General features: G+C 39.4%; 3 protein-coding genes across 3 annotated transcripts; 2 read left to right on the top strand and 1 right to left on the bottom strand.

Moving 5' to 3' along the window:
* LOC121815388 (uncharacterized si:ch211-153f2.3) lies at positions 1-1,187 on the top strand. The gene is made up of 2 exons (XM_042226199.1): positions 1-551; positions 751-1,187. Exons 1-2 carry the CDS (start codon positions 327-329, stop codon positions 871-873), a joined length of 348 nt encoding a protein of 115 aa, XP_042082133.1. The 5' UTR covers positions 1-326; the 3' UTR covers positions 874-1,187.
* si:ch211-153f2.3 (protein FAM167A) lies at positions 1,188-10,614 on the bottom strand. Its single transcript, XM_005936275.3, has 3 exons — positions 10,344-10,614; positions 6,621-7,308; positions 1,188-2,895 (listed from the first exon to the last, which is right to left on the bottom strand). Exons 2-3 carry the CDS (start codon positions 6,816-6,818, stop codon positions 2,608-2,610), a joined length of 486 nt encoding a protein of 161 aa, XP_005936337.1. The 5' UTR covers positions 6,819-7,308; positions 10,344-10,614; the 3' UTR covers positions 1,188-2,607.
* A 79-nt stretch (positions 10,615-10,693) lies between these two features.
* Positions 10,694-21,075, top strand: slc30a8 (solute carrier family 30 member 8). The gene is made up of 10 exons (XM_005936274.3): positions 10,694-11,100; positions 11,210-11,305; positions 15,970-16,136; positions 16,502-16,648; positions 18,089-18,242; positions 18,356-18,522; positions 18,640-18,752; positions 19,513-19,618; positions 19,712-19,846; positions 20,340-21,075. Exons 2-10 carry the CDS (start codon positions 11,232-11,234, stop codon positions 20,483-20,485), a joined length of 1,209 nt encoding a protein of 402 aa, XP_005936336.1. The 5' UTR covers positions 10,694-11,100; positions 11,210-11,231; the 3' UTR covers positions 20,486-21,075.
* The last annotated feature ends 5,360 nt before the right edge of the window (positions 21,076-26,435 follow it).

Below are 26,435 nucleotides of genomic sequence, written 5' to 3'. Positions count from 1 at the left end.
GGAGGAGGGAGGTGGCCACGCCGGCGGAGGGTGTTTCTCCATAGTAACAATGACAAAACAGGCCAGTTCAACACCAAGCAGGCAAAAAGGTTATTGGAGCTGCTGAGGAGGCACACACAAACCTGTGGAGTAGAGCCCTGTCCACAGAAGGAAAGGAGGAAGACCAGTTTGGTGAGGATCTGTAAAAGGGGGGCAGTGTTGTGTAAAGAAGACAACGAGGCAGGCAGCATTTCCGAAAGCTTTATGACAAAGTGTTTATCAGTCAGTCAAAGAAAGCGCTGGGAGGAACATTATCATAGCAGCCAGCACATCTGTATCCTCCGAGCATGGATCGAGACAGTCACAGTGAGGACACTTTGTCAACTATGGTTCTGGAGAACATAAAGAACAAATTAATTGATGCCTTCAGAGTGACAGGAGAGTCCCGAGAAGATCTCCAGGACTCTGGTTCCACAGTCAGACCGGTCAGCGTGGGCAGGAGTTATCAAGCAAACGAAGAGCTGCGGCGGGCACAGATAGATGGAGCGATAACCTGGCTGAGGTCTGAACTGGTAGGTCATCTTAAAAATCTGACTTTGTTTGCTATTTATCTTTAGCCTTCAACAGGTGGTATTAACAGTCATGGGTATTTTATTCATCTATTATTTTTAACCAAGTTCATGCATGCATATGAAAAATCAAAGGAAAGGACTAGTAATTTTATGTGTAGCTTGGTTATGCTAATTATTTTCTTTCATTGTTGTCATGCAGTTGGAAATGCGCTCCCAGGACCTCCAGCTGGCTCAGACACTGCTGGGGCTCAACACAGAGATCCAGAGACTAAGGAGGGAGAGTTTTGGATGTGTGGAGGTAGAAGGGGGTAACCACCAGTAACTGGCTCCAGCAAAAGTCTTTTTTTTTTTTTTTACTGGAATGAATAGTGGAGAAAGTAAGGACTGTGATGCAAAGATTAAAATACACTTACTTATGATAATAAGTTGTATCACTGTAAAGGAAGTTAGTTACCAGTTGCATGTAAAATACCTTTAGTGAAAAAAAAGAAGGTTGCAATATGTTGAATTGTCTTTGATCCTGCTCTTTTCTTTTTTGAAGAAAATTTGCACTTACACAAAGTTGTGATAAACAAAGTGGAAAGAAAAAAAAGACATAAATGTGTGAATGTAAGAGAAATAAAATGTACAATGTCACCGTCTTTGCGTCTTTATTTAGCTGGCATACTGTAACCACTGCAGTACCTGTTTTAAAAAGTGCTATAAAATTCAGGAATGGTTAATAAATACATTCATGTGTCACTCCCAAACAAAAACAAAAAAGCCCATCTTTATCTACATGTAAGAGCATTTTAAAAACTCATATGTCAAATCAGAATAGTTATCTGCAGTTACAATGAACACATGGAGATATAAAAAAACAACCTCCAGGCTGTAACAATATATACATACTGGAAATGTATATACTGTATGATGCTACAGCCATTGATGGGTTAGTTTGGCTAATAAAATACTCCAGACAGCATGAATCATGAATCCTACTTTTCCTGCTACATCATACTCTTTAAAAAAAATATTTTTTATTTAATCTGTAGTAGTCTGTAGGAAAACCACTCACATAACTATGACTTCAGTAAACCTGGGTGTACTCTTTTCTCACATGTCACACTGTTAATTTAGTTCCATCAACTTCACACTCCACTTTAAGATTCTTGTTTTAACAAGAATCTTAAAGCTCTTAGAGCTCTGCATGGACACTCACCAGAGTATACCAGTAAACCTTTACATGCATACAACCCAACAGGTGCCTGGGGTCATGTGATCAGTACCTGCTGGCTGTGCATCACAAAAGGAGAAGTAAAGGAGACAGTGTACTCCAGACTCTAATATTTGCGGACTTAAAATACAGCTAAAAACTCATCTTTTTAAACTCCATTTGCTGTCTTTTGTTTTGTTTTTTGTTTTGATGTTCTATCCTTTTTGTTGTCAAGCACTTTGTAATGTTTATTTTGAAAAGTAATATGCAAATAAAATGATAATTTATTCATGGCTAAAAAATATAGGCAAAACAGAACTGTCAAAAACAGCAGTTCCTCTAATGGCCACTTGAGGGTGACTCCAAAAGTAGTTCATCCTGTTAGACTCCAATGTAAAAACTCCCAGCTTACGTCTTGGTACAGAAAAATCAAACAAACACGTGTTTATTATGAATATTAATCGAGCTGGAAGGTGGATGACTTGTGTTATAACTCACCAGCATGTATTTTTATGGATATACTCAACGTTTTGACACTAAAAACAAACAAGTAAACAAAAAAACAACATGGCTGTTGTGCCCCACAACTACTAATTAGCCTGTTTTGCAAAAAAAAACAAAAAAACATTTGTTTTTGTCTAAGGTGCCTTTTTTCATTTACAATGTCATATTCGTGTTATGAAAATAAAAATAAAGTATAAGCCATGACATTGTTGGCTAATTTGTATGCAGCCGTAAGTTAAAATGACTTTAAGCTTTGTTTTTTCTTAAGTGAAGCGGTGGAAAATGGGGTCACCGTACTCCACCTTGTCTATGTTAACTGCCTTAAAAGGCACATTTTTGAAAAATTTGTCTGACTTTTTAAGGCACAGAGCTTCTCCTGCAGAACATCCTCCTCGATAAAGTGCCCGAATAAAGCTGCTGAGGCATCTTTAGGCAGGAAATGGAAAAGCCCCCCTCCACTGAGCTGGAGTAGAGACTGCCGCTTCCTTGTTCACTCTCAGAGTCCCAGTAGCTCCCCTCCTCTTCTTCCTCATACGTCTCCTCCTCTTGCTCCTCCTCATACAGCTCCTGCTTGAGCTCCTGGATGCCTGAGTGAAGCTCCATCAGCTGTCGAATCAGGGCTTGATCCTGAGAACGCATCTCCATCTACACACGGAGGACACATCTGTTTAGATTTCACAGAAGCACAGAGCAAACAGACAAATAGGACCAAATACCAAACTGTGAATGAAAGAATTGTGAAGCGAACTTCAGAGAGTTTCTTTCCATCTCGATGAAGCTGAGCAGGTTGTGCTCGCTTTGAAACCGTAAGCCATTTCATTTGAGTGTTGCCCTCTTTCAAATGCAAATGGATCTTTCTGTCATTCCCTTTCTTTTCCTTTTTTTATGAGAGGCTGTCCAACTACTGGCATTGTAAAATAAGATATTCAGAATTCCATCGAGTGTCCAAGTCTGTGCAAAGCACTCAGGAATGTGGGCCGATCTGCATTTCTTTTCTCGGTTAATTACAGCACCAGGCTCAAACTGAGGCTGAGGCGGTGCATAAAAGATTCTAGTTGTATTTCCTTTGTCAACACTTAATTAAGAGAAAACCGTGATTTTCTTTTTTTTCTTCTTTGAGATCGAGCCATCTTGGGCTTCACCTCATTATGACAAACACTAGTCCTTTTCAAATAATGTAGAGGCTTCTCAAATCAGCTTCTGTCTGTAGATGAGGTTTTTTTTTCCAGGGAGTATGCTAACCACAGAAAAAATCAACCTCAGCCTCAGCACAAAGCTTTGGGACTTTTTGGTGATATTTTATCACATTTTGCTTATGAATTATAAGCGATACTTAATGCATCTTCTGTCTTTGGTGTGTCTGTTTCATTTTCCTTCTTTTTTCTATCCTTAATTATCTTCGTTTAAGTGTGGGAGAATAATACCATAGAGGCATCCGTGTCATTAAATTCATCTCATGAACACAAAAAGTGGAACAGCTATGGGTTGGGGGAAATGATCATATTGTAAATTCAAATGTCTTTAAATATAAGGTTATGATAAAGATTACTTTGAATGAGGCTAAAAGAAAGTTAATAAATCGTTATAAAATATTGATGAGACGGATAAAAAAAAATCTCCTTAGGCGATTTAAATAAGATGTTAAGTTTAGAAACTAATGAAGTAAATAACATAGAAAACAATAGATTTATTAGTCTAGTTCGACTTTAGTTTAGTTGTTTTCTCCCCCTAATGCATTTTGATCAAAAGCTCTAGAAAAGCCACAAATCAACCTAAAAGTGAATCGAAACAAAAATTTTTCCAGAGTGAATAAAGATCTTTGGATTGTTGTATGCATTAAATAATCACATCTACAGATGTGCTCTGTTCAAAATTGCAATGTGATTATATTTGCCTATAATACTTAAAGGTAAGTACACTAAAAAGAGGGTAAAAAGCCAGGTTTTACAATAATTGTACTGTAAACAAATTCAATGTAAGAGCCAAAGTCAATGTTTATGTTGAAAGTCGCAACATTCAAGTACTCTATAAGTAATTTTAAGTAATGTGCAAGTAATTTCAAATATTGCATAACTTCATGTATTTTACAAGAAAGGAAACACAAATGATTAAGTACACTGTACTTTTCATGGCCGCGGATTGCACTATGGAGTGGCTTGACCTTGGCTTCCAGGTATTTTAAAGGAAAGGAGGTCCTTTTAAAAGTCTTCTTTGAACAGTGATTGTAAAAGAAAAGAACATTAAGTTGACTTGACCCCATCACGATAAGGTCACATAGGCCTGCAATTTTTGATGGTACTTATTTTTTCTAAATTGATAAAAGGAAAGTTGAGTAATGGAACAAAACAAAACAAAACAAAAAAAAGTAAACAGGCAAGATGAATCCACTCCATAATATGGCCTGGCCATGGTGTATAAAGTATATTTACGATGTGAGACGGGGAAATTGTTTGCTTTTCTGTAAAATTACCATAAATTCTACACCACTTAAAATGATTTATTCACTACTTTTATTTATTTATAATTAATGTGTAATTTATTTACATTATAGCTTTTTCTGCATTTCCTGTAAAAACCTGATTTGTTGCCCCTTTATTGTATTGGTTATCTTTAAGTATTTGCAGGTAAATATAATTACATTGTCATTTTAAATAAAACACATTGAAATTCTATTTGATTACAGGAGAATTACACACTTTGTCATTGACTGTATTATGAAGTGTTACCATTTGTATAAATAAACAGAAAATCTGAATTTATTTTATTTAAGGAGGCCAAAGTGCGACAAAAAAACGGAGACTGTCTAATTTTGTATTTTTACATGCAAAGCTCGTCCTTCTCATAAAAAAAAAAAATGCTGCAATGTGAGCCAAAAGCTTGACATCATCTAATAAATAGACTTGAGGATTATTTCTGGAATTTAAAGGTTAAAGGTTTTAGCCTGAGCACCTCCCTTAAACTATCTGAAGGAAGGTGAAACAGACAATTCAAGGATCTCATTCACTGCTGCTCCTCTGAGGCCTGTTTCCAGGATGTCTCTGTTTCTCCTTGTTGCTCTTCTGTCCGGCTCCCGCTCAGACTGTTTTCTTCTCTGTGTGCTCAGGACACTCGGTTACCATGACGAGCAGTCGCAATAAATGCCAAGCGATAAATCAAGCCGTGACAATGAGCCTTGCACTCGCAGACACACAAGCACATGCACACACAGCCTCTTTGCATGGTGACGGTGGTTTAAAAGGGAGTGACGTTGTAAGAACATGACTTACATGGAGCCGGAGGAACAAAGAAGGCAATAACTTGGGCCTCACACACAAAAACATCAGGGCTGACCATAGAAGTCGTTCTGATGGTGGGACAAATGACTTGATCTTTATCACAACAGACAATAAAAATGTTTTTAGACTTCCCATAGACGTCACAAAAGGGCCACGCAGAAGAATTTACAGGTCATAGATTTTGTTGCTATTTAGTAAATGAGCAAAATTGATATTTTATATTCACCTCAGTTTGAATTTGGTTGAATAGAAAAATAAAATGCATTCAAAACAATAATTCATGCTTTGTTTATCTGTTGAATTCAACTCATTTCACAATTCACTTTGGAAATAAAAGGGTCATTTTAACCCCGAAATTTCAAAGTCTACTCTCACCTGTGCAGATCGCAAAATAACACACATCAGTGGTGAAGGAAGTATTCAGACTGTTTCCTGAAGCAATATAGCCAATGTGGCCCTATCTATGAAATATTTGCTGAACAGTGACCACTCTGTCTGAAAAAGAAAAATGCAAAACTATGGGACAAGATTTCTAATCTTAGTGAACTAACTCAGTAATGTTTGTCAAATTCCATCATTTGGCTAAAACTGCTAAATAAATTCATGAATTTGGTCAGCAGATTAAGCAAGTCCAACAAAATCAATTTGTTTAACTAGAACATTTACTACAACAACATTGTACTATTGTACTGCAACATTTTACTAGATTTAAGGAAATTATATACGAAATAGTTATTTCTTCATCAACAATGACTGACTCTGACTTACACAGAACTTTGAATCGCACTGACCCAAAGTTCTGAAAGTGTTTTAAATTTCATTTTACATGCACAAGATTATATTTTTTTGCATGCAGCTTTTAGTACAGACAAATAATATTTTTTAAATCTTTATTGTGTAAATAAACACCCCCTATTCCCAGAACGCATAGTTTTGTACAACTCTAACATGAGCTGCCACAATAAAACTAAAGAGGGCTTTAATATAGTTGTAACAGGAAACAGGAATCTGCAGGTGTTATATACGTATAGCAAGACAAAATTTATTAGGGATACACCGTTTCCCTTACAGGCTCGATCAGAGTCCCAGTCTTACCAGTTCCCTTCGCAGCCAGGCCAGTGCACTCTCTATGTCCAGTTTGCTTGCTTCTCCACCAGATGTGCACCCTTCCTTGACATGGTTGGTTCTGGCCTCAGGGTCCCTGCTCGTGCTCTCTTGTGCTTCCTTGCAGTCATCAAAGGTGGAGGTCTTGCAGGAGAAGTCCCGCAGTCTTGTTAGGACCACCTCCATCATGTTAGGTCAGTGATAGTTCTTCTAACCGGAGTCTCTTCTACACCCTCTGCTGCGTCTTGCCTGTTTTCGGCCGTAATGCAGCTGCAAACAGCCTCGTCTTCTGTTATGAGCCCCGCCAGCTCGGAGGACTTAAGAGGAGCTCTCTCTCTCTCCCGTTCTCATCTTTCAAACATGCTCCTTCCTCCCTCCCTTTGCTCTCCTCCTTTTTCTTGCCGTCTGTTTCACAAACATTAGCCCCCAACTGCTTGGCAGAGTGAATTGGTAGCACTGGTCTGGCGAATGCCACCGAGCTGGTATGATGTCAGTGAATTGTCCGGATGCCTGATGTGGAGCTGTTTGGTTTTTTGTTTTGTTTTTTTTTGTTTTTTAAATCAGACACACAAACACAGAGATCATTAGGAAGGAGATGAGGGAATTAGCCCGGTGGTTGTCTTGAAGATGACACAAGGGTCCTGTTGTGTAAACTCACACAGCTTCAGTGAGTTTTGGTCTGTTAAAAGATAATGGAAGGTGATGATGCTGACAGAGACATAAACATTAAGTCCTATGGTGTACGTAGAACTGCCCTGAGTGGCCTACGTCAGGGTCAGGATCTAAAGAACAGTGTGAACAGCCATGTGTAACTAACCCTTCTCATGCCATTTTCCCTTCACTCTGTAGCCCCTGGCAACCCACTCCTCATCTATTCACACGCTTTGGTAAACCAAACACAGGCCGGCTGTACGGAGCCTGCATCGACCAAAATAGCCCCAACACACTATTTTTAGAGTTAAACTGACTCCACTTTTAGACTTGTTTAAGAAAGCAAACGTCACCCCTCTCAAAAGGAGCTAAAAAAGTCTTCAAGTCTCATTGTGTAAGTGTGTCATGTTCCCACTGCTGCTTTCAAAAGGAATGAAAAGAGCTGATGTAAGTGTTTTAACGTCACACACTGCATTGGGTGAAACTCTCAATTATATTTCTGCAAAAGGCACTTTGTCTCAGCCTGTCGGCGGTTGAATGTAAGATCGATTTAAAACTGGGGTAAGCGTCATGGTTTTGGTATCCCTGGACAAAAAAAAACATGGCACAAGAAATCTATGGGACAATCATTTCTAACAGCAGAGATGGTGTGAACCAATCATGTTGCTGTACTCTTGCACATAGAAGTGCTGTTAAAAAGTATTTCCCCACCCCTTCAGACCTCCTTTGTTTTTTTATTTTTTGCCATATTTGTCAGAGTTAAATGTTTCAGATTGTAAAACAACTTTTAGATAAATCTGAGGAAACACAAAATGCAGTTTTTAAATTATGATTCATTTATCAAGGGAAAAGTGGATTGAGAATCTACCTGGGTGTGTGTGGAAAAAGCAATTGCACCCTGAACCTAATGCGGGTTGTGTCACTCTTGGCAGCAAGAACTACAATCAAGCACTTGCTGAGTTAGTCGTTGCTGTGGAGAAATTTTGTCCCACCCTTTTTTTTACATATTTGTTTCACTTCAGCCATATTGGGAGGGTTTTTCAGCATTAATGGTCTATTTACGGTTGTGAAAAAAACCCATCTCAATCAAATGTTCAGACTTTGACTAGACCACTCCAAACCCTTGAAAACCCTCCATTGCTTTTAAGCACTGATGTGATGTCTTGTGGAAAATCCTGCTGCATAGCCCAAGTGTGCTTGATCTTTGGGGAACAAATGGCTGCACATTCTCCCATGGGATTTTCTGGTAGAGTTTTTATGCTTCAAGTAGTAGTTTTAGGTCCGCTTAAAAACAAAAAAATCAATCAGGGGTTCCTCAGGGGTCTGTCCTTGGACCATTATTGTTCAACCTTTACATGCTCCCATTTGGTACTTTCATAAAGAATCATATCATAGCTATAATATCTCATTCTTTTGCAGATGACATTCGGTTGTACCTATCATTTTCCTCATATTATCTATCTCCTGTTCACAAACTAGTAAGTTGCACTGAGGAAATGAACTGCTGGATATGTAGAAGCTTCTTGTAACTGAACAGAAACAATAAAAATATTTATTCTTGACTCAAAAAGTCAGAGACAGAGAATTTGTTCATATTTATCATGCCCTTCTCTGAAACACACAGCAAACAAATCAAGAGCCTTGGCATTATTTTGGACGGTCATCTCAGTTTGATAATCACATCAATACGATTACCAAAACTGACGTCTACGACTTAAAAAGTATATAAAAAGTCAACAAGTTATTATATTAAAGTGACTAAGAAATTGATGCAGTAAATGGATTAATCCATGCAGGATTATCCAAATCATCATTAAAATGACTTCAACTCAATGCAGTAGAAGCCAGTAGTGCATGGAAATGTGAACATATTACCCCAGTATCCAAGTCTCTCTCTACTGGCCCCCAGCTCAACACAGGCTAACCTTTAAAATCCTTCTGTTAGTTCATAAAGCTCTTAATAGTTTGGCCTCCCAGTGGATCTCTGAATTGCTCAGGGTCAATAACCAAATTAGACCTCTCAGGTCATCAGGTGCAGATCCTTTAACTGTCCCTAGAAAGTGTGCTGAGGTTGCTTTCAGTTTTTGTGGTCCTGCTCTTTGGAACAAGCCGAACGCTGATCTGAGGTCAGCTGGAACAAACTCAAAACCTTTCTCACAGGCTTACTGTTCAAAACTTTATATATGTGTGTGTTAACTTCTATTTTATGTTTTCATAAAGTTTGTTTTGTTTGTGTTTTTATTGCCGTAACACTTCGCAGACCTACACTGGTTTATCTTAAAGGAATGTACTGTATAAATAAATTATCATTGCGATTGATCACCACCTTGTAGGAAGCTTAATTTTGAATTAAAGGTTTAATTCAATCAAAAGAAAGAAAAAAAAATACTAATGTTTGCCCTGTGATTGCTCCAATCTGGACTCATCCCACCACCTCCTCAAAGGGAAGCCAACTTCTCCATCTTCTTCCATTTCCTTCCCCTGACCTCGCCTCCTCCACTCTCTTTACCACCGTTCTCTTCATCTATTATCACCTTCTTATCCCAGCAGATCAGCTATTCAAAATCATTAAAAAAAATCAATCTCTATGATCGATCAGATTAAAAACACTGTTACTGCCAACTGGTAACGTATCAGCATTTACTCAGCAGGGCTAACGCTTTTAATGCCAGTTATTCTTTCAAACATTTCATCCGAGTCCGAGTTTTTCTTTTAACATCATTTTGATAACTAAAGCGAATAAAGACACACTTTAAAAATAGAAACATAGATCTAAATTAATGAAGTATATAGAAGTGACTGACATGTAGGTCTGTTTAAGTGGATCCTTGTCGCCATCTTCTGGTATTTTTTTTTTTTTTTGAATCAGTCGCCAAAACAAAAGCGAGACTAAGTTTTTTAGAAAGACTTGCTACCCATCCACTATCTTGAAACTCCCCCGGGGCTGTTATTGGCTCATTACCGATCCAAATAAAGAATAAACAAAATAAAAAACATCACCGACATAGCTGCTGTTTAATCCACCCACAGATTGAAAATTAGTGTCGTTTTTCTTTTCTTTACCTGTCAGCTCCACGCGAATATTTCTTCCTTTTTTTTTCTGTTTCTGCAACTCAGTCAAAGCTGTTCAGGTTGAACTAATAATATGCTCCACACTGCCAATAAAGACTCAGTGTGAGTGGCTGTTTCCATTCAAAGTGAAAAATAAAGTATCTCATTGATAAGTTAATTCCACTGTACGTGCAGGTGCTTGGGAATCTTTCGGGGGTTAAAATCGGGGTGTTAAGTAAGACTGCTTTCATCGGAGACGAGTTTTGCTGAATTTGGAAATAATGGCTAAGTGATAACGCAAGAGGAAAGGGCGCACGGCCCGTGTGGTTTGATTATGTAATCAGTGAGTGCCGGCTGATCAGAGGAGGTGGGCGGACCCCGAAGAACTCGAGCGGTAGTTTGGGATGTGTGAAACAGTGAAATCCTCTCCCGATTAGTGAATTAATAATCAAAGCTGAATTTGGGTTTTAAACACAAAATATTCATTAGCTTTAGGAAATTCAGCTTCGCCCCAAATTATTTCCCTTTAATATGTTACATTTATTACAGAAGTGTATCTGTTTTGGACCCCATGTGTGCCATCACCTCCCCCGCCGTCCTTCGGGCCGGCCGGCTCTGCGTTTGCACACGGTGCAAAGCGTTAGTCACAAGATTGCATCAAAGTCTTTGCGCCTTGCACCCCAATTCGTTAGAGAAGACATCCAGCGGCCGCTGAAAGACGTCTCAAGAAGGCACAACTCAAGATCAGAGAAGAAAACAAAGATTTTAAGTGAGATAACTGAACATTAATTTATTATATTATATATATATATTATATTATTATAATTATTGTTTTTACTTCTTTTTTTTTGTTTGTTTAAATACGTTTTTGTTTTTAGTCTGAGTATTTTTCCGACTGTCATGTTTAAAAGCAAGGATCCAGAGAATTTTCACCTGGTGTCAGAAGAGAAGAAGAGATACAGCACACCGGAAAGGTAAACGATTAAAGTTTGTCTTAATAGTGTTTCAGATTAGAGTAGAGGAACATGTGATTCCCTGTTTCCAACAATAAACAGGTGAATAAAAAAATTAAAAATATTCATTGTGCTTGAAGGTTTGGTGTTAAATTGTATTCTAAATCAAAAGAAACAGAAAAGGGTAGTTTCAAAGTTTTACAAAGTGCTTTGGGGAGTGTCTGCTCACGTTCCTCTGTGACCTACTGGTTTTCCACACGGGACTGGACTGGTCTGGGGGTCTGATGAGATTAGCTGTGTGCAAATGTGTGTCTGACTCGGATCATTTAGCCGGCTCTACTTCTGCTTAATAGGGAAGTGTGCACAGAGTGCAGCAGCAGCGCATAGATCCACTTTTAAACACTCGTTAATCAGCGATTGTTTGTTTGGTGTCCTCTGATGTTATTATTGTTATTGGCCCTATTATTTATTAGGTTACAAGACCAAGTCAGTTTTAGTCGGGGGGTTACAATGAGGTGTAACAATCGTCGTGCCAAAAAGTGATTTCCAGATTAACTGCTTTTATGCTAATTGGTTAGATTTGTTTACAGATTGGTCATTTTCATCGAGTGGTCTTCTCTGCCAGTGTGTCATGCGGATTAACCAGTTAACCTGGAGCACCGGTACTTGCCAAAAAAAAAAAAAATTAGCGGTATTTAAACCGCTGCCAAGGACTTGGTGATCTATAATCTGTCAAGCACACCTGTCATGGATGATATCAAGTCAGATCTGAGCCAGAAAGAAATACCGTTATGAAGTAGAATGAGCAAGCAGCTTTTGGTAAAGTGACTTTTACATATAGTTTATTTAATCCAGGTAAAACGCACACTGACATATAACAATGTAACATAACAGCTCTGTAAAGATAGTTTATGCACATTGTTGTCGAATTTGTTATTTATTTGTGGACTGCAGCTTGGTGTGTAGGTACTTGCTCATTAATAAGAAAATAATGACTTCCCAAACGCTTTCTCCTTCTCATCCCTGTGATGCATTCACATTGCGAGCGATCGTGGCTCAAGAGTTGGGAGTTCGCCTTGTAATCGTTCGCCTTGTAATCGGAAGGTTGCCGGTTCGAGAACTCATAAAAGCGCTATACAAATACAGGCACTATACAAATATAGGCCATTTGCCAGGCACCAGTCTAACCGGCTACGCTGGTTCGACTGATGTTTTTAACCAACACCTTTTATTGCATGTAATGCACAAACACACCAACAGAGGGCAGTAATATCCCTTCAACATACATTGTAAAATTACTATTACAACATAGACTGGTGAAGTTATCACTGATTCTCTGTGGCTGGATTGATGCAGAGCTGACTGTTCATGGCCAGTTTTGGGTTACATCAATGTTAGCAGAAATAACTTAATAGTAATATAATGAGTAATAATACGTGATGAATTATTATATTTAAGGTGATGGTTTTGATTACAACCCCCAAAGCTGCAGGGTATAATTTAATATTTATTTGCTAAAATATCAAAAGCCTTCCATAGATGGGAGCTCGTGTTCCTCTAACAGCTGTATATACCTTTCAGCATTGATGGTGCCTTTCCAGGTTACAAATTTCAACTCGTCTGACCACAAAAAAGTGTTTCACTTAACCTCAGTCCATTTTTAATCAGCTTTGGTCCAGAGAAAACAACACTGTTACCGGATCATGTTGTTGTATGGCTCCTTCTTTGCACAACAAGTGTTCCTGAGCCCATGCAGTGATTTCTGCGTTAAAGCCCTGTTTTTGAAGCAATACTGCTCGAGGGCCTAAAAAAAATCATACATTTTCACAGATTTTCGGCATTATCGCTTACACACAGAGGTTTCTCCAGATTCTCTGATATTTTTTATTTTTTTTTAAATGCTACTTACTGTAGATGAGGAGACATTCAAAGTCTTTCTCAGTTAAATCACTTGAAATGTTTTCTGTTATACTATGAATAAACTATGAATTATGAGATTTTTAAATCACTGCACTCTGTTTTTATTTACATTTTTTGCAACTTCCCAACTTTCCTGTCCTCAGCTTTCTGACCTAATTCTACTTTTTATACGAGAAATGTACTAGTACATTACCATACGGCTTGTCAAAGATTTGCTTAATCTCCAGTCCTAAATATACAAAAAGCAGTGAACATTAATGTAGCAGCACAGGTCAGCTGGTCACAGACTGTACACAAAGATGTTCACAGTTCACAAATGAAATTATGCTTGTGGTTTTTTTTTTTTTTTGGTTTTTTTTTTTGAGTACCTCTTTTCCTCCTATTGCGCTGCTTCACCCAATCTTAAGGTTTCTCCACCTGCCAAATCCCAAACATGGTTCCAATGCTAGAATGTCAAGCATGTGTAGGAGAAAATGGCCATCTTTGTATAGGTTATTGGTGTGACCTTCCACAACAGTCCCAATTTGCCATGATTTTCCCACCTGTTTGTCATAGTCAATGACATCAGTACTCATGAAATGTTAACGTAGACTTGAATTACTGCACATCAAAGGCTGCCTCCCTCTTAACTCTGATCCACATCAGTTTGCTTATTGAGCAAACAAATGTACACAGGATACCAAAGCCACAGCCCTCCTCACCACACTGAACCACCCAGGAAGTCTCTTTAACACAATCACCCCCACTGCTCCTCTAACCTCATACTTAACGCTGGCTTTCGTCAGGGCTGTGTGCTAAGTCCTGTCCTTTATGCTTTGCTTTTTGTTTTGTACAAACGTGACTGCAATCCAGTGGACCCCACCAACACCCTTATTAAATTTGTAGATGACACTTGTGTTGCTGGATACTTAACTTGACATATAGATGAGGTTCAGAAACTGTCTGTGTGGTCCTCTGCAAACAACCTCAAACTCAACACCAGTAAAACCAAAGAGATGATAAAAAGTAAGGCCCAACCCTCCACTAAAGCAACAGATTATGGCTTTAAGTTCCTGAAAACTCATACTGCAGAGGCACTTAGAGGTCTGCCAAGACAGCAAAAATGGTAAAAGAAACAAAAAAAATCCACATAGAGAATACATTTCCTGATAGTTTATGCAGAGCAGTCACATAGAGGAAAAGCTGTTGGTGGCCTTCTACCCCTCAGTCATTGTAAGTGTACTGCATCAGTGTGGTACTCTGGAGAATAAACCTTTGCAGAGGGTCGTCAACACTGCCCAGGAATCAAGTGACTTCCCACTGCTCTGCTTGGAGGACATCTCCAGCTCTCAGTGTCTCAGGAAGTCAAGGAAAATAATTAAACTTTTCCACCTTGGGTGGCACTTGTTCTACCTCCTACCCCCAGTCAGACACTATAGGCATAAAAAAGCCTGACAAACATTCTCGAAACAAAGTTTTTGTTCCCCAGTTCAACCAGAACTCTCACCCCTTTTAATAGCTATTCTTTAGTGAAAGGCATCCCTATAAGTGATTCCCTGACTGTACAAGTATGAATGTCTTCTTTTAAATCAGACTTAGGGTACATCTAGTCCTGACTGTACCTGACTGACCTGCATGCAGTCAACGGGAAAATAGGATTGAAATGTATGCGATTTGTTCATCGAGGTAACTGCATATGTGGATAGGCTAATAGAACTGGATAAAGCCGTCAGGTATTACAACCCATGGCTGTCTAAATCTGACAGGAAAAAATGACTTTTGAAATGGATACAAGATAAAGCTACTGAAATGAACACAGAAATTTTGCACTGTATTATACATCAGAAAGTGTGTACGTTAGTGCTAAAAATAACCATGTTGTTGATGTTTTAACTAAAATAATTTCGTTAGGGTAAGAGCACTGAATCGCAGGACTTGGAGGATCACGAGACTGAACATGGTGACATAGCTGTCAAGCTGTCAAGTGGCTCAATCAGGGCAAAGTGCTAAAAAGAGTATAGGACCTAAGAGCAAAAATTTGACAGTTAGAGGAAACTCAACGACATTTCAGAGCTCTCAGATGCTACACGAAAGGCAGATCTTGCATTTGCTGTTAATGTGATTAAACTTCGCGTTTCCACCTCAGATTCTGAACTTGACTGTAATATTCAAACATAAAGCAGGCTAGATTTATTTCATTGAACAAGAGAAAATAACGAAAAAGCTGCCAACGACATAATTAAAACACAAGCAGAATAGCAATGTGCCATTGCTATTAGCACATAAAGTTAAAAGTCTTGAAAATTTTCCAAAACATCCACATTTTTCCTCAGAATTGGAGATAATTTATCTGCATTTCAGGAGCAGGACCACACCGCCATACACTCCCTTTCCAGTTCTTTATCTATATATGAATCCCGCTGCACTATAAGCTGTTCTTTCTTGTTTTCATACCCCACCCTCTCTTTTTCTATCCATCTACTACTCATTAGAACGTGGGGATGTGCTCGGCCCAGGAGCCGCCATCAGTCCCCTCTGAGGCCTTCCCCAAACCACAGCCTCAATTCATATTCAAGCCATCTGCCATTATCTACAGCAGATGCTGTCAAACCTAAATGAGGATGTGCTAATTAATTGTTTTGGGAAATGTTGGAATTTTCACTATAACTATTTTACATTTTTATTGCCTAATTGTAACTTATCTACCTCTAGAAGTTTTTGTTAATGTTAAGGGTTAAAATTTTTGTCCACAACTCATTGCATTCACTCTGTTTTTGTGTATCCAGTGTGCCAAACCACAACATCTTACAGAAAGATGGCACGGGTAACATTAAGCACTGCCATGACAACAGCCGTGCTCAGGAGGATCGAGAGACGGAGAGGAAAGTTGCCAGGAAGAGGCTCTACCTGGTTTCTGTCATCTGCCTGATTTTCATGATTGGTGAAATCCTCGGTGAGTCACGGTCGTTTTCTGCTTTTATTTTGTGATGATTTTTTTGTTCTCATTTTCTCGGTGCGTATCCCATGATGACAGCTGATATTTGCGTATTGTTTGTAAGTCAAAAATACACGCTGCCATTTCTGTTATTTTCTGTAACCTCTGACCATCTCTGTCTTCCTTCACTCCTCGTACTTCTCTTTCCTCTCACTTGTCTGTCCTCAGCCAGCTCTCTCACACCTACTTGTGGCCACCTTACTTATTTTTCTTGAATTATATATGCATTCTGTATCCCTACAAGTGTAAATCTGACATTGCTGCACTAATATACCAAGTAGTTAATCCATTTCACTAACTGTCCTGGTTCTGTCCTTCTGCAGGTGGGTATTTCGCAGGCAGCCTTGCGGTGATGACAGACGCTGCCCACCTGCTGGTGGACTTAACCAGCTTCATCATCAGCCTGTTATCCCTTTGGCTCTCCTCCAGACCAGCTACACACAAACTCAGCTACGGCTGGCACCGTGCAGGTACATCATTACAGGATGCGTCTTCCAGTTAGTATGTAATTTATTTGAGCTTTTCTTTATTTTATTCATTCCTTTGCAACTTAATTTTCACCAACATGGCATGCAAAATAAGTGGATGTCACTGCAAAATAGCAGAGCTTTCAGTGCCATATGCTAGGAGTTACATCCTGCATCCACACATCACAGATATATTTCTAAAAGATCACATCATAGTCTCAAACTAAAAGATTTTTTTTAACTTGATAGATTATACTTTGATACCTTTTTATATTGTTTGTTTTACATTTTGTGTTTTTATGTTTATGTAATGTCGTAAACATAAAATCATTAAAAGCCACAAAAGGTTCAGTTTCTTTTAAATTCGTCAGTTCCTGACCAGTTTCAGGAACACAGCTTACCCCCAAAACATTCTTTTGGGTAAGCTGTGCCTGTAGCAACTTGTGATTTAGCTGTTTAGTACCATTGATTCCTCCTGCACATTTTCGGCTACGTTTTCTCTGCAGTTTTTAAATTTATCAGGGAGAGAATAACCATCATCATCATCTCAATATAAAGACTAATAATGATAGCATCGATGTAAGCTGCAAAAGATGCTTTTAATTGTGACTGTTGCAGAAACAATGAAAAATGGTTTAGCAGCATAAACCCAAAATAAATAACAATATAAAAATGAGGAAAAAATATATGATCAATATAGTGCAAAACTGAGTCAGTGGAGTGTATTAAAACCTGCTCTAGTACAGCGGTCCCCAACCTTTTTTGCGCCATGGACCGGTTTTGCCCGACAATATTTTTACAGACTGGCCTTTAAGGTGTCGCGGATAAATACAACAAAATAAAACCAGTACTGGTACCGAAAAAAAGAAGATTTATTCATAACACACGTGAAAAGACCCAGGAAAACAGAGTTAACGATAAAAACGATAACAAAATAACGCTAAAAACCCTGAAAACCATACATTTCACACCTGAGCCTCAACTCTCGCGGCCCGGTACCAAACGTTTCACGGACCGGTACCGGTCCGAGGCCCGGGGGTTGGGGACCGCTGCTCTAGTATACTTAAAAGTGGAGCTGGACCAGTTCCTCAATCAAGAACTCACAAATGTCACCAAATTCCTGGAGGGAGGTTGCTGAAGCTATCGGAATATGGAGGTGAGGGAATATAGAAAGAAGTGGAATAACTTGAGGCACAAATATCTTTACCTCTGGGGAAAAAACAAACTGGCTACAATAAAAAGCGGGGACCCGTGAGGGAAAAGAGTATCTGTATTTTATTTGTTTCTATTTTCCCGTCTAGATCGGGTCTTACTGTGTGTATTTTTATCAAGTCATCTTCTCTAACTGCATATTGAAATTTGAGCAATTTGCTTTTTCTTGTTGTTTCCAGCAGTGTGCATGACTGCAGATCCTGTCTCTCTCCTTGTTTCTTATTAATGCAGAGATCCTGGGTGCGCTGCTGTCTGTTTTCACCATCTGGCTGGTAACAGGAGTGTTGGTTTACCTGGCCGTGGAGCGCCTCATCAGTGATGACTACACCATCGAGGGAGATATCATGCTCATTACCTCCGGTTGTGCTGTGGTGGCCAATATCATGTGAGTAAAGTGAAGGCTTGTTCGTTTTGGAGTTTGTGATTTAATTAAAGCCATTGCAGAAAGGAAGGCAGCACTTTTCTTGAACTCTTGAAGAATGGTCCTTCTCTCAACAGCATGGCGGTCGCCCTTAATCAGTCCGGCCACGGCCACAGTCATGGTGGGCTCAGCTTTCATGGGCATGGTCACAGTCACAAGAAAGGAGGAGACAAGAATCAGATCTCAAACAGCACACACTCGAGTGATGACTGTACGGATGTAGAGCAAAATCATGGTGATCACGGTAAGTAAAATAACTTTTTTTTTATGCCATTTTAATATAATAGGTCATTATCCTCATATTAAAATGGAAGAAAAATGCTTTCTGTAATTGATTTTATTGTTATTCTTCTTCTGCCAGGACGGAGAGCTCAGCAGGCCAATGCAAGTGTGCGAGCAGCTTTTGTGCACGTGTTGGGAGATCTTCTCCAGAGCATCAGCGTGCTCGTCAGCGCCATCATCATCTTCTTCAAGGTAAGGCCTCTCTCTTTCTGTTTGCACACACAGTGTGACCCAACAGTTTAAAACAATTTAAAAGTTACTACTGAAGTTGTGGATGTTATTTTGATAATTATTAGTCCGAAATTTTCATAAACCCAGTAGCTAGTCGCGTGCAGCGTACAGTGGCTTTGATGTAACAATTCCTGCATTATTTTTAGCTTCCAACGCTCAATATTCTCAGCACTAAAAACACATTCCCCCCTGAGAAATGTAAAGCAGCACAAAGCCGGGGCTGTTTCCAACAGGAAAGATGGTACCATGTTCACTGTTCACGTGCTGTTCAGTCATTTCGTGCCTTTCTGCAGAGTCCTCAGTGAGTCCTCAGTGAGCCCAGTGTGTTGTAGTTCTTTTCCCCAGACTGTCATTACTGCCAAATTAAGGCCTCCTCTTATATAAGATGTAATTAATTACCACTGTCCTGTGTTCTTTAATGAGAAGCAGTTGGGGCCTTTTTTCCTCTGTAACTGGTGCAGATTTTTGCACTGAGAAACTGAGCTCTAATAAACAGAACTTTTTCATAAATAGCAGTTGTATAGCAGACGGTGTTTTTCAGCTTGGAAAACTGACAGCACCATTAATGGTGTTACTGTCTGCCTCAATTGGAAAGCACTTTGGGTCAACTCCTGCTGGTTTTAAATGAGCTATGTAAACAGAAGTGAATTCACTAATATAAATGAATTTGTTTAATTAAATATTTCTGCTATAACTCATTTTCTCCGTGCTTCTCTTTCAGCCAGAATATAAGATGGCTGACCCCATCTGCACGTTCGTGTTCTCCATCCTGGTCTTATGTACCACCTTCACCATCCTGAGAGACATCCTTCTTGTCCTGATGGAAGGTGAGGCTGAAATTACTAAATCAACACTGCAGTGCAGTGCTAATGTTTTCATTGGAATCAGAGTCTGATTTGTCTTTTCTATCCATGCCTCAGGTACTCCGTCGGGGGTGAAATACAGTGAGGTGCGAGACTGCTTGTTAGCGGTGAAAGGTGTTACAGCGGTCCACAACCTTCACATCTGGGCCCTCACCGTGAACCAGGCTATGTTATCGGCACATGTAGCCATAGGTAAGAAAGAATTGGGGGGGGGGGGAATGCTACTTGATGGGTTCTTTATTAATCTGGATGTGATTAATAATATCGTTAGTAATCACATCCATCGTCTATGATGTAGTCTACGGGGAAGACAATGGATGGTATAAGAACACATACACTATTCTGCCAAGATGGCAACCACTTAGGGTGAGACATATGCACTATTCCACGCTCAGCTTTTTAAGTAATATGGATACACCATCTGGGTACTTGTAGAGGACTTTAAATAGCTGTACTTGATGGTATGAATGTACTTGTGCACTCAAAATAGTAAGTGCAAGACTGGAACAACATAGTCTGGAATAAAAACAAATTTTAGTTAGATAGGTTGCTACTATGTCTCAGCCTTTTGTTCTTCCTGGTCATCCTTGACCAAAAAATAAAGCTCATAGATGCAATATAAATACAAAAGGTGACTAACATTTGGTTTATCACCAATCCCTTTGTTTTCCTCTCTCCTCCACAGATGAGTCAGTGGATGCTCAGACTGTCCTCAGGGAAATGACACAGGCTTGTTTTGCCTCCTACAAATTCCACTCCGTTACGATTCAGATGGAGAGGCAGGCCGACCTGAAGCCTGGGTGCACACTGTGTGAGGACCCTAAGAAGTAGGAACCCGCCGTAAATCTTCATCTGATCCCAGCGAAACAAAGCCAAGATTTGTCTGCTGTGGCGCATGTGTCGATGGCAGTCGGCGCTGCTGCTGGGGACCTTGAGGGCTTAGTGACAAACTTGCACGACTGTGTCTAGAGTGCCTTTGTATTGACAGACCTAAAGAAATGTTTAAAAGAGCAATGAGGGTGGCTTTTGAATGCAAACGATTTTACGGGAAACACTAATGTCCCCCCTCCTTTGGGAAGTTTTATCCATTTGTAGGTATAGTTTTCATGATCAATTTCTGCTTTTAAAAGTGTTCATTGTGAAACTGAAATCACTGAGGGGTCTATGCAAAACTGCAGTTCAAAAGTCTCGTGTCAGTGATACAGGGTGTTGTGGTTTTGTGTGATTAAGCAATTATTCACTTTATTGACCTCAGACATCTGATACAAACCATCATTTGCACATTCTATCATAGTATGTTTTTCTATACACTAACTGTTATACCAGACTCCTGAGTGTAGTTTCATACATGATGTCAACACTTCTTCAAACTTTGCATAAGTAAGGTGGAAAAACTCAATAAAATATTCATGTTTTTCAAATACTCTGTATTCTGAGTTTTGCTCTGTGTCAGTGGAATAAGAAATGCATCTTGGAGGGAGGGGTTGATTTCCACCATAACTAACCCCCACCTTTTTGACCTTGAGCCAATTTGCAGTTTTCAGTAAACCTCGGGGGCTGTTTCGTTGTACCACCGGCCTCTGGCATGCTGCAGACAATCAGATATTAATGGCTTGTGTGAGTTTGACCTTCGTCTATCCACCTGTGTCCTGCAGTGTGAGCTGCAGGTGTCCTGAGCTTCAGTGGCGTGGACAAGGTAATCATTAATAACAACTGACGTGTGGCTGGCTGGTGCCAGCTAAATCATTCATTTTATATTTTTAATGGACATATTATTTATTGTATTAAATAAAGCATTAATAAACATGCTAATAAGATAAAACTCCTTTTTTTTTTTTTTTTTGGTTGACTAGCTACTTGCTCACCTCTTGATTCAAGTTTTGTAAATCTGTTTTCACGTTTTCCACAACCAAAGACACATAAACGAGCACATTTCAAGTCCAGTCATGCTTAAGCAAAAACTACAGCCCCCACTCGGACACGGATGACACCACCTGTCCATTATTTTTAGAAGGACAGCTCAGTAGGCCTCTGAGGTGTTCTCATCAAGGTTGTTACTTTCTTTTTAGATCAAACTAAATGATCATTATACAGTCGAAGAGGAAGAAAAAAGCAGCTCACAGGTCAGACTTTTAGGTTGTTTTTTTTTTGTTTTTTACTTTATTGTGCTTTTTAAACTCTCGAGTCTTAAATGGTGACTAAACATGCAAATCAGAAAAATAATAACAGAGGTGATAAATTGCAGCCTGAAATAGAACCTAAACAAATTAAAATCTCTGAATGGGAACACTGATGTAATGGTTTAGTGGACTGCATTCTCATGTTTGTAACGAGTGGTTATTTGAGTTACTGTTACCTTCCTATCAGCCTGAAGCAGTCTGGCCATTTTCCTCTGACATCAAGAACTGCTGCTCACTGGATATTTTTTCCCTAGAGATGGTTATGGAAAAATCCCATCAGATCAGCAGTTTCAGACCAACCCATCTGCCGCCAACAACCATGCCACATTCAAAATCACCTAAATCACCTTTCCTTTCATTTCTGATGCTCAGTTTGAACTTCAGGAGATCATCTTCATCATGTCTGCATGTCTAAGTATTGATGTATTGAGTTGCTGCCATGCGACTGGCAGATTAGACATTTGCATTAACAAGGAGTTGAGCAAATGCACCTCATAAGGTGGCTCGTAAGTGTATACCCTCCCTTTTGTTTTTATCTGTTTGCAGCTTGTGAAACAGAGCAGGAAATTCCTCTAGGACTGCAGGACTCACAAACACACAAACTAGGAGGAGTGCCAAGACCGAATCCCAACACACAAAACACACTCACTTGCAGATAAAAACAAGAGTAGGTTAAAAGACACTGAAAAGACAAGGGAGACCTGGGGTGTATACACACAGATACTACGTGGACAAATCGGAGTAGTGGAAACGTGTGAAAAATGAAGAGCTGAAACTAATCAAAGGCAATGGGACAAGAGAGGTAAAACTAACTATAAAGCACAAATCAAAACAGCACAGGAACCAGCATGACATAGAAACAAGTACCACAAAGACAAGATACAAGGGAACATGGGGATACCAGTAAAAACGGAAAATAAACTACATCTCTAACCGCAACAGTCTTACTTTAAAAAAAGGTACCAAAACTAAGAAACTTAAAGAGTAAACTGAGAAAACAATTAAGGAAATTATACCGGAAATATCTACCCGAAAAAACATCATTCAAAACTCAAAACGTAATGAACACAGGAGTCTACACTCGCCTAGAAAGGAAGCACAACTAAGAACAATGAAACTCATCCCAGGACCTACATATTAATAGAAACCCCTTAGACAACAGCCACAAAACCCCAGGTCCATGATACTTTGTGTTTCTATCTTCCCCTATGCTCCAAGGCTCCTGGGTCTTTTTAGTCTTTTTAGGACGTTTGCAGCTCAATCAAGTGATCATTTTTTCTAATGTCTTACGCCTCAGTGTACTGCATTTGGGTCCTCTCTTCTCCTTACTTTGCTTTTTTATTTTCTGGTCTTGGCTCTGTATGATGCCACTGAGATGAGATACTCCAGATCAGCTCATTTCAGGCACATAGCTCTGGCAGTAAAACCTGCTTACTGTTAGCACTATCACTGTTTAAATATTTTGCTTCCAAGAGGCAGCCAATCAAATGAAAACAGCCTTAAAGGGAGGGTGGCCTAACAATGATTGATTAAAGGATTATTATTTTGAACTCTAAATCATCAAAACTATTATGGCAGAATCCAAAAAATATATATTTAGATGGAAACGAGAGTACCCCTTTAGATTGTGTTTACTCAAGGCTCTTTGTGATGTGTCTCAATCAGCCTCATGGTAGCAGGATACTGTACAATGTACTGGCAGTTTGGGATTCAGAGTGTTTCTGAAAGAGTCACCAACCATGTCATTGACACATAACCTACTCTGCCTCCTTAGCCACAGGTATTGTAATACCTAATGAAATGACATTGAAATGTCAGGTAATAAGACTATAGCTGCTGAGTGGAGTGCTTCTAACATGCCTGCCTGCTTTGGCAACCTCACTCACACCCATAAACTGTCCTGCCTCTCTGCTCTTGTAGCACCGGGTGTGCTGATCTCATTCTTTGTAAGTGAATTTTCTGAGAACAGCTGAGTGGACTTTACATGCTGCTGCTTTCAGAGCAAGCCATTGTACTCCCTGCTCTCCATCTGAACTTAGCCCTGCAGGGATCAGATCAGTGTGCATTTAATTAAAGCATAGGTAATGCACTAGGTGGATAGATAATCCATTTTAGTTACGATACCCCCTCCGCTCATAATTATTACACTGTTTCTATTTCCCTATAAGGGGTGATCAGGTCGCCTGTTGGCCTTCCTCTCCACTCTATCTGTCTCCATCTTTCTGTCGTGCATTCTCATCAGGCTCCTGCAGAACTGACTACATGATGCGGTACTGCAAGCCTGTCGTCACTTTCATGGTAATCTGTGCTGCTTGATTGTGTGCTGTTGCATGTAATCAGTCTCAGTTGTGTTTTCCGTGAGTTTTCGTCCTGCTGCTCATCAGTGACGGTTGGAACTGTTCAAACAAACACACAGTTGAGCAAATACAAAGTTGTTAAGATTTCTGCCTTATGATGAATGAAGGTCTTTTATATTTTTATTTTGTTGCAATGAGGTTTGATTACATCAACAAGAGTGGGCCCTTTGGAATCAATACGTTTTTCATCAGCTCGTTTTGATGTGATCAATACATTCTGCTGTTTCTCTATTCACTTTGAACAGTGAGGACAGATGAGCTCTTGGTTGATCAGGGCCTGGAGACAGCTGTCTTCTTTAGGATTTGGGACACATTTACGTTATACAGTACTGTGCAAAAGTCTCAAGGCACCCTTATTTTTTGTATTTTGCCAGGAAAGTGGGAAGGAGCTGCGGCAGTCACAGTCAAACATACATGGAAAGGTTGAAGTTCAATATTTGGCGTGACCATCTATATTCTTCAATACAGCCTGAACTCTATTAGGCAAGCTTTCTTGTCATTTCTTTAAGCAGTCTTCAGGCTTCTTGAAGGATTTTTAAAGCTCATATTTGGATGTCGGCTGCCTTTTGTTCTGTTCTGTGGTGGGATGCTCTCACACTGCTTCAATAATGTTGAGATAAGATAAGATAACTCTTTATTGTCATTGCACAGTCATACATAGTACAGTAGTACAATGAAATTGGAAAAAACTGTCCTACGTCGGCACTACATATAACACAACACGACACGATATGACACATCACAACGTAACAAACAACACAACACAGTATATTAACTTAGTATAAAAAAGAAGAATAAGTGTATGTGTATTGCACACTGTTATTATTGCACATTAATTATTATTGCACCTTGTTATAAATATAAATATTATTGTTATCGTTTTAAACATTGTTACCTCCCCCTAAAAAGTCCAGGGAGGTATCCAGTCAGGTCAACTATTTACATTGATCAGGGCTATTGCCCTGTTGTAAAAGCTGTCCTTGAGTCTATTTGTTCGGGACCTCAGCAGCCTGAACTGGTCTGGGTTCTGCCACTTCTTCTTTTTGAATTTTTGTTGATTCAACTGAAGAAATAAGAACAAATGACGTATTTTTAAGACAAACAAAACAAGCAAACAAAAAATCTGTCTCCTCTGAAGCAAAATATAAAGAAGTAAGGGCCGACTCAAGGGTTTTGCACACTCACTCAAACTTTTATATTTTCCATCCTTCTCCTAAAGTTGCATCGTTAATCAGCAACATAGCAATATGGGAAAACGTATTCATCTCGCTACCTGCCTCCACCCACTCACCATCGCTGCTTCCTCTTTCCAATTAAGCTCACCAAGACATGCTGGATGATTATGGAGGAACTTATTTCCAAAAGGCATGCCTCAGTTAGTCTGGCGCTACAGCAGATGGGGATTGTGAGAGTAACACTCATTCATCCTGGCAAGCTAACCAGCACTCTGTCTGCAATTAAGAAGTTGTGGGCAGTCAAGTGAACTCAGTGTTTTTCGCATCAGTATTGCATGTTGCTGCTAAAAAGAGTGGGAAAAAAGACTCTGGATTACCATTACATAAAGTGTGTTACTGATAAAAGAAAATTGAAATCCAGCCCATGGCCCTAAATTTCAGTGAATGGTGTATATTAAGTAATTGCATCCTAATCTACTTTTTTCAGCCTCATTCAAGCCTAAAGGTAAAACCTTTCCTTTCCCCCCCCCCTTCTTTTTAAAAAATAAATAAATAAAACTCTTATTTCTAGTGTCTGTAAGTCACTAGTAGGGCAGTAATTCTGCAGCACATGCTGAGGAAGCAACCTTGGACAGCTTGCTGTCTGTTCGTGACACCTCTTGTATTTCAAATTAATTATAATTCTGATGGCTCAAAAAACAATCCAAGCACAACTGTACAGTAGACTATAAATAATGGATGGGTAGATGCACTGAAGGATTTAATTTAACACAGAGTAAGGGAAAGAGAATGACCCATGAGAAGCAATCATGTGGCGTAAATTGGCCTGGGGGCTGATGAACTCAGATGTGTGGTAGTGATGCTGTTATAAAAAAATGAGCCAGTATGTGTCGCTCTTACCCCAAGTAGCCCGAGCACATTTTGGTGTGCGCGTTGCTTTACCGTAATGTTTTCATGCCTTAGAAGCATTCAGAGGGAAGCAGTAGTTGACCAAAGGCATATTTGATATTAGTACATGTCCGTTATAACATCTTATTCTCGTTAAAGTTATACCAAATTAAAAAAAAAA

Source organism: Haplochromis burtoni, unplaced genomic scaffold (assembly GCF_018398535.1).
Source record: "Haplochromis burtoni strain Fernald_Lab_line unplaced genomic scaffold, NCSU_Asbu1 Contig_200, whole genome shotgun sequence".
Taxonomy (NCBI): domain Eukaryota; kingdom Metazoa; phylum Chordata; class Actinopteri; order Cichliformes; family Cichlidae; genus Haplochromis; species Haplochromis burtoni.
Note: the sequence above shows the minus strand (reverse complement) of the source record. Positions and strands in the feature narration are given on the sequence as shown.

What these genes read in the sequence shown, in the direction of transcription:
- slc30a8 (XM_005936274.3), top strand. Translation starts at nt 11,232, where the DNA reads ATGTTTAAAAGCAAGGATCCAGAGAATTTTCACCTGGTGTCAGAAGAG. An exon ending in CCATCATCATCTTCTTCAAG is followed by an intron (nt 18,753 to 19,512) that starts GTAAGGCCTCTC and finishes CTTCTCTTTCAG; the next exon opens with CCAGAATATAAGATGGCTGA. An exon ending in ATCGGCACATGTAGCCATAG is followed by an intron (nt 19,847 to 20,339) that starts GTAAGAAAGAAT and finishes TCTCCTCCACAG; the next exon opens with ATGAGTCAGTGGATGCTCAG.
- LOC121815388 (XM_042226199.1), top strand. Translation starts at nt 327, where the DNA reads ATGGATCGAGACAGTCACAGTGAGGACACTTTGTCAACTATGGTTCTG. An exon ending in CCTGGCTGAGGTCTGAACTG is followed by an intron (nt 552 to 750) that starts GTAGGTCATCTT and finishes GTTGTCATGCAG; the next exon opens with TTGGAAATGCGCTCCCAGGA.
- si:ch211-153f2.3 (XM_005936275.3), bottom strand. Translation starts at nt 6,818, where the DNA reads ATGATGGAGGTGGTCCTAACAAGACTGCGGGACTTCTCCTGCAAGACC. An exon ending in CCTGGCTGCGAAGGGAACTG is followed by an intron (nt 2,896 to 6,620) that starts GTAAGACTGGGA and finishes CTCCGTGTGTAG; the next exon opens with ATGGAGATGCGTTCTCAGGA.